Source organism: Athene cunicularia (assembly GCF_003259725.1).
Source record: "Athene cunicularia isolate RWA chromosome 4 unlocalized genomic scaffold, athCun1 chr4_part1, whole genome shotgun sequence".
In the NCBI taxonomy this organism is placed as follows: domain Eukaryota; kingdom Metazoa; phylum Chordata; class Aves; order Strigiformes; family Strigidae; genus Athene; species Athene cunicularia.
In genome coordinates, this window is record NW_020799098.1 from 19,250,541 (window position 1) to 19,271,515 (window position 20,975).

At 42.4% G+C, this 20,975-nt stretch overlaps 1 protein-coding gene across 1 annotated transcript; it reads right to left on the reverse strand.

The window, feature by feature from the left end:
- Positions 1–1,179: 1,179 nt before the first annotated feature.
- LGI2 (leucine rich repeat LGI family member 2) lies at positions 1,180–17,410 on the reverse strand. Its single transcript, XM_026847106.1, is given in 7 exon segments — positions 1,180–5,227; positions 7,741–7,905; positions 13,076–13,245; positions 14,352–14,423; positions 14,972–15,046; positions 15,573–15,759; positions 15,762–17,410. Coding segments are annotated over 7 exon segments (1,542 nt in total). The 5' UTR covers positions 15,817–17,410; the 3' UTR covers positions 1,180–4,409.
- Positions 17,411–20,975: the final 3,565 nt, after the last annotated feature.

The window sequence follows — 20,975 nt, forward strand, 5'->3', positions numbered from 1 at the left end:
TGCTGTGGGCATTGTTGCCAATAGAAAATAGTGGTAGTAGCTCAGGTCTGTAGGCCAGGAATGAATGGGACTTAGAGGTGGTGAGTGCGATTCTTACAAGCTGTTTCTTACACATCAGCCTTCAGCTTGACCTTTCAAAAAGATCCTGCTCTGTCTTCCACTTGACATTTGCAGAGGAGTGACCATCACATTGCTCTTTGGGAACGCTTTTCTCTTGTGACTTTCAAGGAGGAACAGAAATTTTCTGAGGAAGATTTCAAGAAGGTGGAACGGGTGGAAAAAAAATGTTCACCTAGCAAGGGCAAAGCAACCGGGGGAGGGCAGGTGGGGAAATGGTGCTGATTTGAAGCTGATGTTTGAGCTATGATGAAGTTTCAGTGAACCACACCACAAGGGCTGCTGACTCATAAAAAGGTAGAATACCCAAAAGGAAAGCAATGATCCCAGAGCAATCGCATCCCATTATGGTATGTTAGACATGTCTTTGATTGCACAAGACTATAATTAGTTACAGAGAATTGCACTGTTTCTGAAGAAAGAAGAGGAAACAAAAAGAATTACTCCCTGAGTTAGTGACTGTCAGGATCAGTGGATAGTGATCAAGTATTGGTTTAAATAAAATGTATTCACTGTTGATAGATCTATATTTATTTTGGCAATTTCAGAGTCAATGCCAATGATTCAGTAAAATTTAACAAATCTTAACAGACCTCACAGCAAAGACCTGAAAGTCTAGGGACTGATTTTAAGGCTTGGTTCCTATCAACTCTACATGTAAGAAACCCACCTGAGTATCTTAAGTATCTTTTGAACATTGTTTTGAAAATTAATATCTCTTGGTTTTGTGGTAAGAAAGAAAGAAAGGAAGGGAACAACTGAGTTTAATATGAACTAAAAGGTCGTAGTAATAGCTGCATTACACACCTGCTAACACTAGATGGGGTGTAAGGAAAGAGTGAAGGGGAAAGCCAGGGAACAGCAAACCTTGGAGGTCCGAGATACCTCAGGCACAGAAACTGAATTTAACTAAGCTGAGCACGGCTTCTTCCACGTTTTCAAAAGCCCAAACCGATCATAAATTGACAAAGCCCCATTTGCCCACCTTTTCCATCCCTCTGGCAGTGTGGATCTTTGCAGCGTCAACATTTTAACATGCATGATGCACCACAATTAGTCTCATTAACTACATTTTATTCATATATTGAAAGAGTACATACATGTGTCCAGTATAGATTGCATCAGCTTCTCTTTACTAAAAAAAGCTCAATGTATATACAGGCTTAAAATGCTCCCACTGCAGCTAGCACATTGTATTAAATCTATGCTTATACAAACTACTGTTCTTTACATAGTTGTATGTATTTTAGAATACATTACAAATTACCAGGTGGCATGTTCTGTTATCCTTTCTCACTGTCCTGACGGTCTAACAGTGGCAATAAATTATGGATATGCATAGCTTATTTACTATTCAAAACAATTGCTATTAGAGAATATAGGCCATGGAGACAAAACCACCATTGCATTTGGAAAGGCAGAAAGTATTTTTGATGCTTAGTGATTTCTGTTGTATAGCTGCATCCTGCAGCTTTTCCTTGGGAGCAGGAAGAACAGAACACAGCTCTTTTTGAGACCCTGCCTTTGTTTAATCCTGTGAAATGTACCATAACCTTTTCTTCATCACCTGGTGCTTTTTGCCCTCCCTCTTAGCTGCTTTGACCTCCTGTGCACTAAATCAGCAGAACAGGCAGGCTGGCATCTGACTCCAGGGTCCTCCTGAAGCCGGGAGGGATGCTGAGCTGGGCTTTCTGACCAACCAACACAGCTACTCAGCAGAAGCAGCAGCCTGCCCGCATAATTCATTTCCCTCATTTTCTTCTGGTCCCATGTGAATGAGCTAGACTCCTGTGGATCACTTTATCCTCTTTATTAAGCCTGTCTCTGCAGAGACCATTTTAATTTAATTCAACTTGATAGCCAAGTCTCAAAATCCCATTGGCTCTCAAAACAGTACAATCTCCTGGTATTCAATACACAAGTCCTTTTCCACCATCCTCTTGCTTCCCTTCAAGTAAAAAATGCCAAGAGCCAATTTATCTAAACTAGCTTTTAGTTCTGACTGATGCCTCTTGCTGAGTGAAAGGTACTCACAGTGAACCCTAAAAGAAAGTCCTGGTGCACTGAGAAATGTCCCTTCTCATCAGAGTATCTAACTCATTTTAAACATCCATGCTCAGCAGAAAAGCAATAAAAAATGCCTTCTCACAACAGAGGTTAAAGAAACTACTTGACAGCCATACCTGCTTTAAAAAGTAAACTGGGAACACGGTAAGAAATTGCATTCACTGGCAGACATATGAATCCTCTCTTTGTTTTGTCAGATTTGTTAGCTTAATCCTAGGAGAGGTATTGCTAAAACCTACTACAGAGGGTTGGTTTGCATCTACTGGTCTGACTGAACCACTGGGACTGCTTCGCATTGCGATGCAGAGGGCAGCGCTCAATACTTTGGATGGCTGGATGGGCTAAGTTGCCATTGTAATTAAAAATAAAACCAGAATAAGCACCTCTTCAGGAAAAAAAACTAACACATAATTTTAAAACAGAGTGAGTTATGTCTCTGAGAGGCCAATAATAATTTTATTATATATATATATATATATATATATATATAAAAGTCAGGGAAGGCTGTGATATGCCAGGTCACTGGTAGGTTATGACTCCTCATGGGAGTCCTTGTGCATAATCCTCTTCTGCAGCACTGTTCACATCTTGGATGTCAGAAAGTCTATGAGAACATCTCTATTTGTAGTACTAGGCCATGTTTCTCATGTCCAGGGCAATATGTGAAGCTCACTCAGCACAGAGATCGTTAGACAGCCCTGAGTATGAAGGAATAAAAGACAAGTTTCCTTTGCTCTGCATGCTTTATGAAAAGCTGTTCTATTATCCAAGGCAGCGGTGCTGCAGGAAGAAAAGATAAAACATAGTATGGTAAGTGGCATGAAAACTTACAGAAACATATTGTGTAAGTGAACAAACAAGGGCTCTGATACATAATTTGGTTGTGTAAGGATGGTGGAGAGCCCTTCCAGAGAAACAGTCCCTTACTGTTATCCTGACAGAGGCTCTTGAGTGCCAGGACTGCCCTATTTAGGTGCCCCTAAACACCTTAGTCTTTAGCCACCCAAAACACCACTATGTGGTACAGAATGTTCACATCCTCCTGTTTAGCTTTCAATGAACTCACAACCTGGCAAAAGCCTGGAGCCACCAAGAGGAAACCTTTGGAGGCAGGGTTAGCTCTAGCCTGAAACAGCTCTGGCTGCCTTGGTTTCAAGAGACTTGGTGATACCAGTCCTATTCAGACCTCAGCCAGAAAGAGGATTCCCCAAGTACAGCCTGTGATGACCCAAGCCTGAATTTATTGATTGTGAGCTGTGCTGGGGGGAGAGCTGTAAATAAATCATCTCATTGTGTACAGACAAGCTACAGCACACAGTATGTGAATGTGGGTGTGTGTTTCAGGCTAAGCTTAAGCTGTGCCTCTAGAATGAGAGATCACAACAGATTTACTTGTTAAAACACCCCAGAATCTACAGGGATCATCAGGAAAAGTATGAAATAGGGCAAAATGGGTTGGATTTCTGAAATACCTATTAAAACAGAAAGGGGATGGAATTTGTAGTTGATTCATTCATGGCACCATGCAGACCTCCATTATTTTCTGTCTATGTTAACTTGCCAAGATCTCACAGTCCAGAAGTGATGTACTCTTCCTGGCTACCCAGATACTGTGGGCTGGGGTACTTGTTACACACAATTTCTTGCTGAAATAGTAAGTCATGTCAGAAAAATGGCAATAGATTTTGACTTTCCCTTTCATCTACAATGAAATAAAATGATACATTGGACTTACTATAAACCACAGGTTTTGCAGACAGACCTCAAGAAACAAAAATAAAGTGTATTCTGGAACATTACTGTTTGTTTTTACAATCCATCAGCAACCATAAAGAACTGGTTCTAGTCTCAAAATCATTACTAACATGTTAGTTGAAGAGTCAAGATAACTTCTATGCTTTGTATGTCTTCACTTTCTTCACGAGACATTCAATTCAAGGTAGTTTTCTGGTTAAAATTTAGATAATTCTCTTAGATGTCAACAACAATCTTAACGCACTACACTCTCCGCTGAATGACTGCAGATTGCAAAGTGTCTTTGAAAAAGGATAAAACAGACATGTCATGCAGTAACCAAGTAAATGCAATCCCTGATTAATATGCAAGTTTGAAAAGTTCGGAAAATGTCACCATACTCCATAGGTGCACCCTGTTTTTGGAAAGGTCTCTTTTTGCTTTGTTTGTGTATAAATGTCATTTGACATGAATTTCACTCCAGCAGCTTTTCATAAACTCAAGTCAATGATGATATGTTCAAATATTTGAGTGTTCCCTTTAAAACTAGAGGCAAAGAAAAAATCTCTTCGATCTGTTGACACAGCTGTGAAAGACCGTGGTGCCTGCACATAGATTTCTTTAAATAATCTGAAGATCTTCTTTTCACCATCCCACTGGTAAATCTGGGAGAAGGTATAGTCACTTCCCAAGGCTAGGTAGTAATTGTTCTTGAAGGAGAAAGGTTGCAGCGTCATGGCTCCTCTGGATGGAAGAGCCTGTATCTCCACAAACTGTTTGCTATTCCATTTCATAACTCTGGAGTCACCAATGAATCTCGTGAGTGTGATGTACAGGTTATCTTGCATCCTGAAACTCTTCACAGCCAAGACATCTTCCATGTTGGGGATTTCACTGTGTGGGACAAACTTTTTGGAAACTTTGTTCCACTGGAGTATAATGGGAACCTGGGAACGGCTAGAGAGGATTAAATGTGATTTCCCATCTATATCAAGAAACTCAGCATCAGTGTCCCTGAACCACTCGTGAAGGGACTGGTATGAGTAAAATCCTTTGTTATTCCACTTGTACACTGTTGACAAACCTGCTTTAGAGCTATCTGCTATGACAAAAAACATTTCGCTGTCTATCTCAAAAAGCTCTATATCATTTGGCTTGGAAATGCGAGATACTTCAATATCCTGGAATTTGACAAACTTTGTCCAGCTTTCGTCATACTTGTAAATGTGTGAGCCACCAAAGAGCTGTGCCACCACCACAAAGACTTGGTCACCAACAAGAATGGCTTTACATCCCACTATGGACTGACCTATTGCCCAAAGGAAAAAAAAAGCATATATATTAGCACAGTACAAAGCACCCTATAAACCACAGAAAGATTACCAAATCACCCCTCCCCCTTTTTAAATCTGCATAATTCTGTCTTCTGCTACATGCTGTCAGAGCTGCTTCTCATGCTTTTCTTCTCTCCAGTAACTGGAAAGATGACTTAAAATGCTGGAAATGTCACACCCTCAAGGTGTGCAGGTATGATGCACCCAAAATGGTCGCTCCTTTTTATCCAGAATACTTTTTCTTTCTGTTTGTTCAAACACATGGCCCTTAATATCCCAAACAATTCTTTAAGCCAAATTTTATTATTCCAAAATAACAAGACTTGTTATCTCATGACTCAGCAGGAATCTGAAATTCTCTTATTCTTGGAATGTCTATCTTTCCAGCTTAACTAGAAAAATAAAATATAGTCTATTTTTCTTGCTCCAAGAGAGCCAGAGTCAGCTTTTTGCTACTGTAAATAGAAATATTGATGCATCTTGTGGATATATCATCTGACAGTAGGATGAAAAAGATAAATCTAACTCAGTTGTTTCTGTTAAGTATTCCGGAGGTTATGTTAAACTAGAAATATTTAGGAATATTGCAGTTTCCAGATTAGATTAGATCAGGTTATGGTCTGTTTTGACAATGTCAAGTTGCTATACAAGAACCACATCAAAAAAGTAACAATAAAGACTATTTACAAAAGGTTTTGTTGGAAGAAGAGAGGAATTCCTCTCTGAAGTGCACAGTTTAAGTAGAACTGTAAATACACAGATACCCCTATGCATGCTTGGTCACAGTCACTGCAGGAGACTCACCCTGACACTTCTGCTGGTCTCCTACCCATAGCTGTTTCACAGCCAGCCTGGGATGATCTAACACCCTCCCAGTGTAGAAGGGGTGGGATTCATCACAAGTGCTGTAAGGTATCTGCAGCATAGACATGAATGCTTGAGCAGATCATCCAGGCTCTTTCTGGTCTAACTTAGTCAAAAAACACTCTAGAAGATATTTCACCTGGCCTCCATATGTCTCCTTTTGCAGGGGACAGCAACACCTATTCTCTGCATGTTGACTGTAAAGGCAATCTTGACAACTAGCTCAGGTCTGTAAGCCCATGTTGTAAAGGGCTAGATCAGATATCTGAATACCAAGCATACAGTTAATAATGAAATTCCCCATGGAGCACATAGCTGGCTCCTGAGATCTGCAAAACACTCTTTAAGCTCCACAAGAGGTTCTTTATGTGCAAAAGACTCTTCCTCACCTACATTTCAGAGTCCGGAGCTCAAGCTCAGGCCTTCCAGGAACACGGGATGCTTGTTCAAGAAATGAGTCTGGGCACGTATGCTGGGTGTGGAGTTAGGACACAAGTGTTTCCTAATCACAGGAAGGTGAAATACCTCCAGAAGACAGCTGTCTTTGGAAATGACCCAGTCTCAACTTCATTTCTAGAGCTTTTCTAGAGCACTGTTGGCTCTCTTTGGGCCATCGGCTTCTCAATTTACATCCACTGGTATATATTGCCCCCTAATCTACCATCAATGAAACCTGAAAAGCAAAATTTTTCATTTCCAAAATTTCCTGATGGAGGGGTAGCATCTTCGTTATGGAGGTAGGTGCTTGCTGCCTTTGTAGACTTCAACACCAGATGAAGACCCTGCATACTCTTTGTTTCCCAAAACGCAAGGTAAAAAATAATCTATCACACATAAGAAGGAACAGGAGAGAAGGATGCTCCATGGATAAATGTACCTTCTGAGTCTTCAGAACCAGTAGCTTGAAGTAGCTGGGAAATTGAGCAGCATATAACAGCTCTAAAGACTCTGTCCTTGCTGTCATGTTGTGACTGAGCACCATGAGTGCCAGTTAGGGACAGAACAGTTGTTTGCATTAGAAAATCACCTGGCATCCACAAGGGCTTTTTGTTTGATGAGTAATCTGGCCAGGATACTAATTCAGCATGTTTGTAAATGGAAAGTAAACATAAAAGCTTTACAGCACTTCTCTTTAGGTGACAACCATAGTTTAATTATTTCTATGTCATCTTCAGCTGTGAAACACGCTTTCCTGGCTAGCCTACCCTGGAAGCATCTTTCAGACCTATTTCCTTTTACATTCAGTAAGGCATTTTTATATTCTGTTTTGCAAGCACTTTGGCAAGAGTGAGAACTCCTTCAGTTTTAACTTGCAGTATAATCCAGGCAGTGAGTGCTAAGCTGGGCCACGGCATGACATTCACAGCAAGTGTTTGTGCCTTCAAAACAATTCACAAGATCAGACAAAAAAAGCCTAGTCTGTGTGCTACAGCGAGGTTAAATGTGCACGTATTAATAAGATGCTCTACTCCATGAAGTCACTCATGTCCAAACATTACACACTTTGATCTGCCAAATTCAACACAGATTCGGGACAAAAACTATCAACTGGTTCCATTTACGAATCTCATCCTTGTGAAACACCAACAGTTCATCAATGACTGGAATCCCAGTGTTCATATACCTGTGATATTGTCATAACTCCTGAAATTCATTTCAATGTGATCCCACTCCAGCACCATGCAGTTCTCCATGCTGGGCTGTGCAATGGCTACGAACACATCATTCTTTGAGTTGAATGTATCCACTGAAACTGACTGGTAGGGCAAAATCTGGTGAATAACAAAATCTAGAAACATACATTTACAGCAGTTAGGATACATCATTGCTGGAAACACGTAGTAAGTGGTCACTGATTATAACGATTTACACTGAAAAATTTGTGAAATACTCCAGATTTTTTATAATGCTAGCATGGAAGTGTCAGTGCTCATCTTAGGCATGCAGCAACAGGGGAAAGTGTCTCCTGATTTTAGGTATCATAAACTGTCCTCTGGAAATACAGTTGCCAAGAAGATCAAATAGGTGAATAGTGGCAGAAATCAGATTTTCCAGCTAGGCTGGCTGGTATCAATGAAATCACGATATTGAGAGAGAAGTCTCTTTCCCCACAGCTGGAGGTTGCTTTCCCGTTAAGTGAAATGGCCTTGCTAGAATCACTTTCAAGCTGAGAGACAGCAACTTCCAGCTGAAGTCCAATAACTTCTTAAGTCATGCAAATTTAATCACTAGCAATTTGTGTTATGCTAAACCAGGCAGAAAGTGAAATGATATCTGAGGTTTGCCTGGGGATAACCCCATTTTGGCTAGACCATAGACAAAATGGTGTAATCAAATACTCAGTTAACATAACGTTTTATGGAGCATTGTAAAGTAGTTTAGGCATAAAATACAACCAACCTACAAATTACTATCCAGTGGAAAACTTATTCTAGACACTGAGAATGAGGAGTTGGAGCAACGTGTGAAGACTAGGAGTGTAACTCCAAAATTCAAGATTTATTCTCGAAATCTAAGTGCCTTTGTAGATTTAACTCTAAAATTCACCCTGGGCTAAGTCAGCAGTCAGCACAGAGCCAATGTGGGACAAAGTGAGGAGACCTGGGTCTGAATTTGATCTTTGGCCTACAGCTGGGCAAGATGATTATTATCAGGAATAGAAACCAGTATAGCAGAGCTGACAAAGAAAAGCCAGCACTTGGGTCTAGAACATGGCAGAAGGCCTGCACTGAAGTGATATATGGGTATAGATAGATAGAAAAGGAAATGCATCTTCTGCTACAATGGTGTTTCTCTACAGAACCACACACTGCTCTGTTTCAAGCTCCACTTGCTACATGCCTTCACCATGCACTCCTACAGTGGAAGGGACTGAGCATCCAGGGGTTTTGGTGAAATGGTAATTAAGTCCTCACTCAAGTCCCTCATTTTGGTGCATTATGAAATAATTGTTTTTGAATTAAGAACTCGGTCTCTGCATACTTGAAAGTCTTGCCCTTGAGGAGTTACACTTCTGGAGAATAAAGATAGATGACTACCATTAAGCAAACAGAGCAGATTCGACAGTTGTGAAAGAAATGACAGTCTCCATTCTTTGAGGGACTATTATAAATAGAGTTTGGGCTTGATTCATAAATACTGGTAGGAAAACAAGAAAGTTATCTTCATTCTCACTGGGAAAATAAAAGGACTGAAGAAAACTGACACCGAACTATGCAGAAAATAAAAATAAGCAATAAATCACGAAAGGTAGCTAAGGATGGAACAATAGCAGATACAGTCACAGAAAATCAAAATATTTTTAAAATCTTGAGAATAAATAAAAAACCTAATGCTGAAAAAGACATATTTTGAAGAGTTGTGAAGCATTTTGAGGGAATCTGTGAGTTAAACCAAACCAGTCTGTGAGTTAAAACCCACTGCTCATTCAGAAATGATTCAATGTTAACACAGCTATTTTTACTTCTACCTGTCATTGGGCTCTTTATGTTACTGGATGAGTAAAAATGGGTAACAAAATCAGTTGTAATCAGTAAAAGCAGTAAACGTTGTTTTTAGCACCAGCTGGAAATACCAGACTCTAATGTGGAACAGGATTACACAGTAAAGAGATGCTGCCACATCAGACTTGCCAAAAATTTTGGTCCTGGGGGCTCGATTTCATTTTACAGCCAGGTCCACATGCCTTGCTTTAATGCTAGAAAGAGCTCATACAGTAAATGCAGGGTTGAGGGGATGTGTGTTTCCCAACACTTTTCTCTTTTAAAGCTGGATCAACCAGCACAGGAGAGGGAAGAGGACATGGCCTCACTTCCCCCCTGTGCCACTGGCTGCACAGGCTGTTGCTCTCTCCCTCTCACCCCCATGGACAGTTTCACTCTCCCTGTCTCAAGACACATGGTTGTAACGCCGCTTTCTGCTGGCTGGGGTGGTCCCCCTGACCTCCAGCTGCCCACTCTGCTCCCTTTGCACTCTTGCTCCCTTTTGGACTGGCATGAGCCATCATGGATGAGGGACCCAACACTTCTGGTGTTGGGCTGATTTCCCTTGCGGCAGCCCCTGCTCTGGTTGATCCCGGCACACAGCCGATCCCAGCCGATGCTGGCAGAGCAGAGGGGGAGCACATGGGGAATGCTGGAGGACACTAAGGAGAAAGGGAGTGATGATCTATTTGAGCAGCAGCTCCTAAACTGCATCCTACAACTTGATCTCCCTTTCCTCATGTCCCTTCTTTCCTGCGGTGGAGACGTCTACTCCAGGGGAGGCTACCCAGGACCTGGGGGTGCTATCAGGGAGCATTAGCCATTCCTTCCCATCTCCCACCACGGCAGCAGCACAGGTGATCTCCAGCACAGGAGCGAGTACGGAGCAGGTAACTCTTGATTGTAAACTACCTTCCAGACAGCGGGGAAAGAGAGGACCACATCCAGAATAGTCCCAGCTAGGTAAAAGAAAGGGGAAACCAAGCTTTCAAAGCTTGGTGAAATGATCCTTGCCTGCAGGTTTGGGCAAAACAGGTCCCAAGCATGCACACAGCATGTTTCCAGTTAACTGTGGGAGCACGAGGCACATTTTCCAGTCTCCTAGAAGTAAGTTAACACGTGCTGTGTTTACAGCCACAGCACACCCCCCTCACACACTGTTGAGAGAGAAAGATAAGAAAGTGAAATAGCTGTGAGAAATGAAAAAGGGAGATTCTATCACAAAAAGAGTTAAACGTGCAGATCATCGACACTGAATTGCTTTCTCTGTGAAGAAGCAATAGGACCATTTTGGGGTTTGACTTTTTTTTTTTTTTTTAAATTTGGCAGCAAGTCTTTCCATCTCTCCTCCTGTTACCATTGTAGCAGTTCAGTGGATGCAATGAACTGATGGAGCTGCCAAGATGCATGTTTTATCAAGCAAACTGCTTTGTTACCACACCCTACATCCAGTCGCGCTTGACAATGAGTACCAGAGACCAGAAATGATGGGAAGTCTGATCACGCCTGCCAAAGGAGAGAAATACAATACTAAAGACTTACATGAATGAAAGAGGTTTGCAGAGCACTGCCCATCACCAAGTAGGAAAGGAAAATATATCTACAAGTTATGTTGCTTTACTTCAGAATACAGTACAAGCCTAAGCCTGTGACTAATCAATCCTCAAGGAATGAATATGGGCATATTCATATATGCTCCCTTTGGATCTGGGGGAGGCAATGGTAGAGAAGGAAAAAGCAGCTGTGACCTAACACCACAGACCACCAAGGCCACCAGAGGGCTACAGCTCAAGCAATGCAGCTGGCAGTTCAGTGCAGAGCACAAAGATGCTGCCTCAAGGGTGACACATTCCTGAAGATTTGCATTTCTACTCTACTTATCTCTGGTTTGTCTCTTATGCATCATTTCTGCATACAGTCTGTCCCCCTCGGACACTCTGTAAGGATGCCAGAACTCCATGCCTTCTGCACCCTCCACCCTCACTAGCACTGGAGCTCTGGGAAGCCTGCTGCTGCCTACCCCCAGGCCAGGGAGGTTAGGCACACAGCCTTCCCTCACAACAGCCTGGGGATGACTGGTTTGAAAACATCCTTTACTATCTGAAGAGTATATTAAAGCTATATACCATGCTGTGAGAGCACTTCTCTGATGGCATTTGAGCAAATATTCAGCTGGGCAATCCTTGCACCACATAACACCTTAGCTCCCCAGCAAAATCTACAGCATGTGAAATCAGATTTATGCTTGGAACGGACAAAGGGACTAACAAGGGTGAATATTGCCTGTAGCAACTTTATAGTTAGCTTTCTAGATACAAAGAGATGACAGAGGGCAGGTAGGTCAGTGTAGGTCTGAGGACCAGGTAGATAAGGCTTGTTCTCATGCTGCGCAATTGCTTAAACCAGATTGAGATGAAATGAAGCCTGCTTTTACTTTGTACTTTTGCATGCCAATGGATTTGCAGACACAGGAACATAACTTTGGTACCATTTTAAGCTACATTGCCTTCCTGGTTTTGACATCCTTTTATGTAGCAGATTATCGCATTTTACCTCTGCTGTTCTTCTGAAATACTTTTGAATTCTGAGTTGATTCTCTTTTCATTTACATATTGCCCTTGGATTACCTTTCATACCATGTCCTGAAACTTCACATTACATTACTAATAATCAACTTTTCTATTGTCTTTTAATAATGACTGACTTGACAGATGAAAACTTGAACGCCTCTGATATTACTGTACAGAAAAAAGGCAGAGTGCTGACATCATAGACAGGGAAGATGAAAAACAATACTCATAGCTGATTTTCTCAGTTATATGATGTGACTACATTTAAAGATCGGTAACTGCAGCTGTTCAGTCATAAAATATAAGCATAACCACATGCAAGTTTCTCTTCACTTCCTTCAGCATGCTTTACATTACCTAAAATAAAAATCAAGATCCTAAACAAGACAGTAGTCAGAATATGATTGGACATTTCTCTCCAACTTAATGGAGTTCCATGAAGAACTGCTGGCAGTATTGCAGTCACATTTGATGCTATTAAATTGTGGCCTATTGAATAAAGATAACAGATATAGCCACATTATTTGAACTTCTTTTCATTGCTTTCTGTCAAATACAGAGATTTTGGGAAGCTCATCTGCTATAACTATATGGCCTTATTCCAGATAATAGAAAGCATTCTGTGATGAAAATTAAGTCACAAAGTGAGTCATAATCAAGTCTTTTGGTATATGAATAGTCAGAGCTCTTCTCCCATTATCACTTAATCCAAATAAAAACTCGGTACTTACTTACTTTGGCTTCAAAATGTAATTTTCCCATTTTATGCTTGTTCTAGTACTCCGAAGTGCTTTGTATTTAACCCTTTCCTCCCCCCCAGGTCATGCTCACAGAAGCGAAAGGGTATAGTCTAAACTTCTGATAGTTAACCATTTGTAGTGTGCTTAGAAATATACATTCTGAATACCTGTAGTGGTGCATTCATAATCAAAACTTGTCACATCATTTAACTTCTTATCCTGATATTCTGCTGGACCAATACACAGGACATCAGAAACAGTGGAATTTGTCATCTTTAACCACAAAAACAACCACTTGGCTTTGCAGTCACACTCAAATTTATTTCCCCTTAAATCTCTAAAAAAACACACAGAAATAAACATGTTTGAAAAAGTTGATAGCAATATGAATACTACAGAATGGTTATCACCTTGACATGCTGAATTTAAAAATATCTGAGTAGCCTTGAATGTTTTTGAACTGAGAACAGGGAAGTTTCTTAAGTTTTATTTGGACTCTCTTACTACGGATTCTCCTTCACTGAGTGCTGTCCTTGGAAAAACTGTTTCACTCTAGGAAATATGCTTACATATAATCACAGTAATAGAGCACTGTGATTCACGTGTAAAGTCACTCATGTTTATAAGTTTTCATAGGATTAGGACTGTAACGTAATAAATCCTGACAGTCTGGTTGTCTGCTGCAAGCCTCCTTCCCACCATCTACCGCTGACACAGATAAATCCCATTTCTTCACTAAACTACTCCAGTACCTCTGGTTGAGAGTGGCCTTGCTGGTACCATTTAGTGTTACACTAAAATACAGATGTAAGGCTTGTATTTTTAGAGTCACTGCTGATGTGGAGTCAATTTAACCTCCCTGTAATAACGTATGTGCAATTTCAACACTGTACCTGTTCTTCGATCCCTTGACAATTTTTGTGGCTTACAATTATATTTTGCTGTTCAAGAGAGCCAGGCCAAAACCAGGGGAAGCCGACTAGCAGCTCAGTTACACAGGAAAACATTGACAGTAAGTCAGCAATGTGCTACAACAGCACAAAACCAAGACAAAAAGCAGGGTTTTTTAAATTAATGCCTTTTACTAAAATAATCTCAGGGAATACATGCAACAACAACAGGAAAAAATGTTCAGAGAAATTGTAGTTTTAAAATTCAGTCTCTCTTTCCCTAAAAAACAATTTATATGAAACACCAGAAAGAAGTACAATAATGCAAGCTACATACAGCATTATGAGAAGCAACAGTGATTTGAGAAACAGCAGTTATTTTAGAGGGGTCTACCAAGTAAACAACTGTAAAGTAAGAAAAGCTAGAACAACAAAATGCACATTTCTTTTCTGTGCAGGTATGAGATACAGCACCACACAAATCCAGAACATAAAACTCAGAATAACAGAGTGACAGAATCAGGCAGTCATTAGAAAGATTTTGATTACTTACAGTTCAATTAAAGAATCTAAATCACTGAAGACATCCCTTGGCAGAGCTTTGAGATGGTTATTGGCCAAAGAACTAGAAAAGAAGGTTAGAGCTTAGTATCACCACTATCTCGTCAGGCTGACTCTTACTGAGTCTGAGCTCACTTACAGGTTGTTAATTATCTGGTACTGCCCAGCCACTGGCATTGTTAATATTTACAAAGAACAGGCCCATATTAATTATTCTCATGCAAGAATGGAGATTGCTTGAACCTCACATAAAAGTCAAATAAATAAAGCTTTTTTATTGCCCAGGTGCAAATGTAACACACAAAGCAATCACTGAGCATGCTGAAAAGAAACAGGAATGTCCATCACGAGTATGTGGTGTGACAGTGGTACTGGTGCAGCATCCGCAGGTAACGGATGCACCCAGCACGAGCTGCAAGTGTGCGCAGGCAGGCGAGCATCCTGCAGTTCTGCCCGCAGGAATTTTTTTAAGGCCAGTTTTTAATTTGCGGAAGGCATGTTGTTGACGGCAGGAGAAAGCTGACACGCGATGGGGAAGGGAGGAAAACCAGTGGTTCCCCAGAAGAGTTTTGTTCAAGTACAAATTATTCTACCAAGTATTAAATAACTTACAGGTGAGTCAGGTCTCGAAGGCCACGAAATGCATTTCTTGAAATTGTTTCAATTTTGTTTCCTTCAATAAATCTAGGCAAAAAAATTTAAAAAAAATATTTTAAAATACTTTAATTATCAGTATTATTAGCACCACCAGTGCTTTAACATATGGTCTCCAAATTCAGCAGGTTCCTGGGTCAGCCCTTCAGACTTAAAGACAGAGAAGTCTTGGTGGATCTGCTCACATTCCCTCTTCCCCTTTCCTTGGGTGGACCACAAGAAATGCAGCAGGTACTGGGCAGCACAAGGGAGAGCATGTGACACAAATATCCAACAGAAGAGGAACAAATAAACAAAGCAAAAAACATTAGTCCTCTGTCGGTTAATCCTCTTGGGGTGTGTTATGTGAGGTAAGAGACTTGTGTAGGAGAGGCATCTGAAGACAGGCTTTGGAAGCTAAAGTCCTACCTTCCTCTCACAAATAGCCTGCATTTTAAAACCACGGGGCAGCAGAGCAGTGACAGGGCTGCCTAGGCTGAAGATGGATGCTCTGTGGCTGCACACCCAGTGACATCTCCGCACCCACAGAGCCATGACATGAACTGCAGCCATATATGGGTAGACATCTGAAGTCTGCATAAACGGCAAGACTGTTGTCTTGTTTTCCTTCTTGCTGCTGCAGTTCAGTTCCCTCCAACCAGGATGCACACAAGTCACGGCCCCGTGCACTGGGGAAATAATGACAGGCATGTATCGATTCCAGGAGCATGCCGCTCCTCCTGACTGCATGTCAGCATTTAAAGAGCGGATATTTGAGCATCTTGACCCCTGAGTACTTGAGGATGCATCCCTAAATACACCATCAGCCCTGCAAAGTGACTGCAGCCAGGTGGCCATCAAGATATTGTGTGGTACAGCTGTACCTGGATGAAGAAAACTGCATGCTGACTTTATGAAAGGTTTTATGAGATAAAAGTGTCTCCCCTCCTCCTACACATCCCTGTTTGCTTTCCAAGGAAATAAGGGGAAAAATGTTATGAGCCAAGGTCTCTTTTTGAGAGAGTCAAGAAGGGGATGCAGGAGATGACAAGTGCTCTTGGTTCTGCAGTTTACGCATAGCCAAAATCCATGAAGTAGCCACAACCCTGACTGCAGGCAAAGGGTGCAGATGAGAGAACACTGTATCTGCGTGAGGGATGTCAGAAGAGGGTCAGCTGTACTCTGTTACAAGGCTGCCGGGGACATGATTTCAATCTGCAGAACAGAGCCAAATGGCCTCCTGACACCCTCACCAGCACCTGGCATTGCCACACAGCGCCAGTTCACCGGTCTGTCCAAATAAACACGGCTGCACAGAACATGCTGCAGCGAGATGATGCACATTTAGGCTGGAACTCAGTTATTTGCCACATTCCTGAGTCACCAAACCTGGCCTCAAAGGGTTGCTACCGTGAGAACACCATTCTGATCACCAGAAAAGCTCCCATCTTTATCAGACCTGCCTTATCCAGACTCTGTACATGTTAGTTTGAGGGTGCATTGAATGCCACTATCAGTGCTGCAAGTGCAGCAGAACACAGCTGGAGATATATATACATACACACACACGTGCGCGCATATATATATATACATTTATAGGTATCTGCAATGGGTGCTCCCCAACTGGTCTTCCTCCGCAGACTATGCTTTGTACACAAAGAAACTTGTCCTTCTTGTTTGTTAGCGTGGTTTTCTTATTCTCCATAAGGTTGGATCACTGGCAACTGGGAGATATGAGTCGGTGAAGCTGTAGTGGTGTTGCTGGCTGCACAGCCAAACACAAGCCCAGAGAAAGGCCACTCACACCCAGTTCCCAAACGGCGGAGGTGTGATTTGCTGAGAAGAGGAAGAGCTTTGTGGACTTGGCAGGGAGGGCAACCACAACCATTAACTGAGTCCACTTGTTCAACTGCTACTAAAGGAAATTGAAACCAAGGCTTTGCTAGTCCTCACTTTGCTCTCTGGCTTGTAGCTGGCAACCAGGGACAGAGATTTTCCCTTTGACCAGCTGAGGAGGGGCAGGATTTTTTTCTTTCAGATGGAGGGTCTGGCTGGAGTCACCAATGCAACCACTACAACTGCATATGGTGCTGGGACAAGCTCCATGTTAGACTCATCAGCACTTGAAAGCAAGACATTAATGAAACAACATATAAATGATTTTCTTCCTTTTTGCAAACATTCTGCATATTGCTTTTTCTACTGTAGACACATGGAAAAGAGAATGATTAGATAACTCACTATTGCTGAAAAATCCAGACGTAGCTGAATTGTGGATTTCAGCATAGACATTTACCATTATCCCCTATTTCTTGGTCTGCAAATTCCATTGTTGGCTGCTCCACACATAGCTGGCTATTAGTCCTGAGTATACCCCCCCTTAATACCTACTTGCCTGCAAGACTTAGCAAGAGTCAGTTTTGTGAGCATTGGTCTTCCTTTAGAAAAAGACAGAAACGTTTTCCACAGCTACCTTTCAGCATGGGAAGGTGGGTGGAAAGATGAATTTTTTTCAGATCATACTCAGAGTTTCAAACATACCAGCTCATGTCCGGTAACACAGAGAAATGGCAGTCTGTTGGAGTATGAAGTGAGGACAACCTGGTACCAGGGCTAACACTTTTTTTAAAAGAAAAAAAGGTGACCTAAAAAAAAAAAAAAGATCAGGAAATGAAGGTAATGTAAAAATCAGTGAAGAAGTGAACTAAGTAAAGAAAAGGAAAGTTAAATAAAAATAATAATTACAATAATTTATATTAAATAAATTTATATATTCATACATTTATAATTATTTATAAAGATAAATGCCACAGGCATTAAGTGGGATATTAGAACAAAAAAAAAACTGGAGAGGAAGGTTTAGGGGAAGAGAAGTTTCTGGTAATCAGGGTTGTTTTGGGCCATACACAGATACTCTGCACATCCTCTGCAGGCCGGGAGAGCATTGTTGAAATGGCACTATTCTGAAGCCAGGACAAGCTCTTGCTCAGCAATGCTTTTTCAGCGTACTGTAATTGCACAGAGCCACCTTGCATTCATGGCATATTTTAAAAATCCACTGCAACCTCTGAAAAATGGTGAGCCATCAGAAAGGACATTTGCACAGGAGTGGAACATAAATCCTTCATCTCCCCTGCTCCTGGAAATCACAGTAAAGACTAAAGCTCCATGGCAGGAGTCTTGGCAACTGATCAAAACATCTTGATTTATAAAGGACAGGGGAAGACATAAAATACCAAACTTACAGGTATTCTAGATGGAAGAGACCAGCAAAGGCATCATCTCGTATAACAGTGAAGGAGTTGGAGTTCAGCAAGCTGAAAATGGAGAGCAGGCATTAGGAAAGCACATTAAAACTTGACACACTAGATTATGCCCGTTGTGTTTATTGCCCATGACCAAACTAATCTTACTGACTCGAGCCCATATTGCCCCACCAATGCAGCACACATAAAATACTGTGGAATGGTCTATTAAAAAAAAAAATAAAAATCAAAGGCATAATGTGATGCTAGTTAACATCCACTATTCTCCAGGAAAAGTGTTCGCTGTGCCACTGACCTTGGTTAAATGCAACCTGGCCCTCAACTCCCTGGTCCCCTGAGCAGGACAAGCCATCCTTAGAGGTAGGTCTGCTGAGTCTGGACCCCAGTTGCCAACCACCCCTCCAGCCACACTGACAATTTTCAAGAGGCCATCTCAGCAGCACTCCCAAGCTCCCAGAAAGGGGGTAGCCCTTTTGTACAAGCACCAGCTCTCCTTTGTGTGTCTCGGTGGATCAGCAGTCACTTGTTCTGCACTCCCAGGGGGATGCTCCAAGCCAGACCTGCAAACTGGGCTATGGCACACAGCGTGGGAGGAGAGCACACAGGTCATGTGGCCGGTTTGTCAGCTGGAAATGCAGACATCCCCAAACCACCAGAGACAGAGTTCTGCTATCCTTGCAAAGCAAAACCCTGTGTCCACAGGCAGTGAGGAAGAACAATGGCACTGCCTGCTGAAGGCACTACCTTGCCATGCCGTGTGAACTTCAGCAACAAAACGTGTCAGAGCTGTGCCAGAGCAGTTGTCACCTGAGCCAGGACAAGGCGGTCAGGGAGAAGGATGCTACAGAAAGGCTTTGCAAGCAAAGTTCCTTCTTTGCTGTATCAAAGCACAAGGATCTTCAGTGTTGATGTTCAAAGGCACAGACAGCAATCTGCTTTTAAGAAAACAGCAAACCTTCTAATTCGGTCCCAAACTCGAACACTACTCAAAAGAAATAATTTTGAAAAAATGTCAGAATTTTCCGCTACACGTGAATATCTCTGCACTAACCACTTTATTAAAGTAACTTATTAACCCTTTTTTGTATGGTTTTAGGCATTTTACTAAAATTAATTTAGAAGACTAATGAACATGAAATACAAACTTTCCTGTGAAGTTCAGTTATTATGCTAATACCAGACAAATGCTCCTTAAATTATCCCAAAGAAATCTAACAAAGATGCAGACCACCATCAAAAATAAATCCTTGCATTACTGCCTTACCATGGCTACTGCCATAGAAGACATGGTCCTGAAGTACTCAAGTGCTCAACTATGCATTTATCTCTTTTGTCATTTAATCATTCTTTCTTCTCATGTTTGAAGGGCAACCTCACAAATTACACTAACCAACAAAATTTGTCAGGGCCCAAGGTAGTGGCAGTGGTGATGACAAACCCCTTTCGCTTCCACATCTGATCTATTGCATAAAGTAACATGGGCAACTTTTGATTTTCTCAACAACTGACCTCTGCCCCACGACCCCACACATCTCAACACCTCCTCCTGGAAAACTACTACAACTAATGAAAAGGGATAACCTTCATCTGCTCTGCCTCCCTCTTCCCAGTATCAGAAACATGCCTGATTCCCCTCATCTCTTATTTTCCACCCTCAACCCACTCATGGATTCATCCCTTTCCCTCCCAGTTGGCATGAGATTGCTTGTTTGCCCCTGTTCACAGGTGAGCAAAGTCCCTCTGCTCTCTGCCCAGGGCTCTGTGCTGGCCCCAAGTCCCATAAAAACTTGGGTTTGGGACCGGTGCCTGGATAAAGAAGGGGAAAGCCTCCACCCCTTGCTTTGCCCACTTCTCCCCAGCATTTTCCACAGGGTGCTGCCACCTCTCAAATAGTGAAACAGGCCTTTGAGAATGAGGTGGGGGTGCCTGAGATGAGGCTGGCCATCATGCTACCAGATGCCTTTAGGGACCACCTCTTGCTAAGACCAATTTTAATGTCCAGCTCTGTGGCAAGCACTGAGCCTGCGTTTCTGGCACACCTCGCTCCTTTTTACCAGATTTTTCTTTGTAGTGTGTCTTTGCTTTGGGGACAACCCAGTCCTCACAGGGGGAGAAATGGAGGGTCTGCGTGGTATCGGGCGTTACAGGGCAGGCTGCACTGGGCAGGGCAGGGCAGAGGCGGTGGCAGGGCTTCTCCGCAGCCCACCTGAGAAACGAGTATCTGGGCTCCCCAGGGAAGTTGCACTGCACCCCGTACCTCTGTTCCTTCCCCTCTACTGCTTCCCAGGACAGCTAAATTAAAGCAAGTTTGGGTAAGCTACCGGAGCTGCAGCCACACGCACGCGAGTGTGTGCCCGAGGTCAGGAAGGAGGGAGGGCTGCAGAGTGCCGGGAGCTGGACACTGCCCCTCGGGACACGGGACCGTCCCTCCTGGAGGTCCATGGGGTCAGAAGGCATCCGAGGGGCCACCCTCCAAGTCGGCCGCCGACAGCCCAGGGTCATGCTGCAGACACGACCAGGGCTTCGCACACTGAGGGTTTTGCTCCCAGGTGCGGCCCGGCAGCCTCCGCTCGCCCCGTGGCACCCGCAACGTCCCAAAGCCGAGGCGAGACTCCCGGGCACAAAGTGAGCAGGACTGTGAGCCACTGCATGGCTCTGGGGGGAAGACTCAGCCCTAAACGTATTAAAGCTGAAATTAAGTAAAAAAAAAAAAAAAA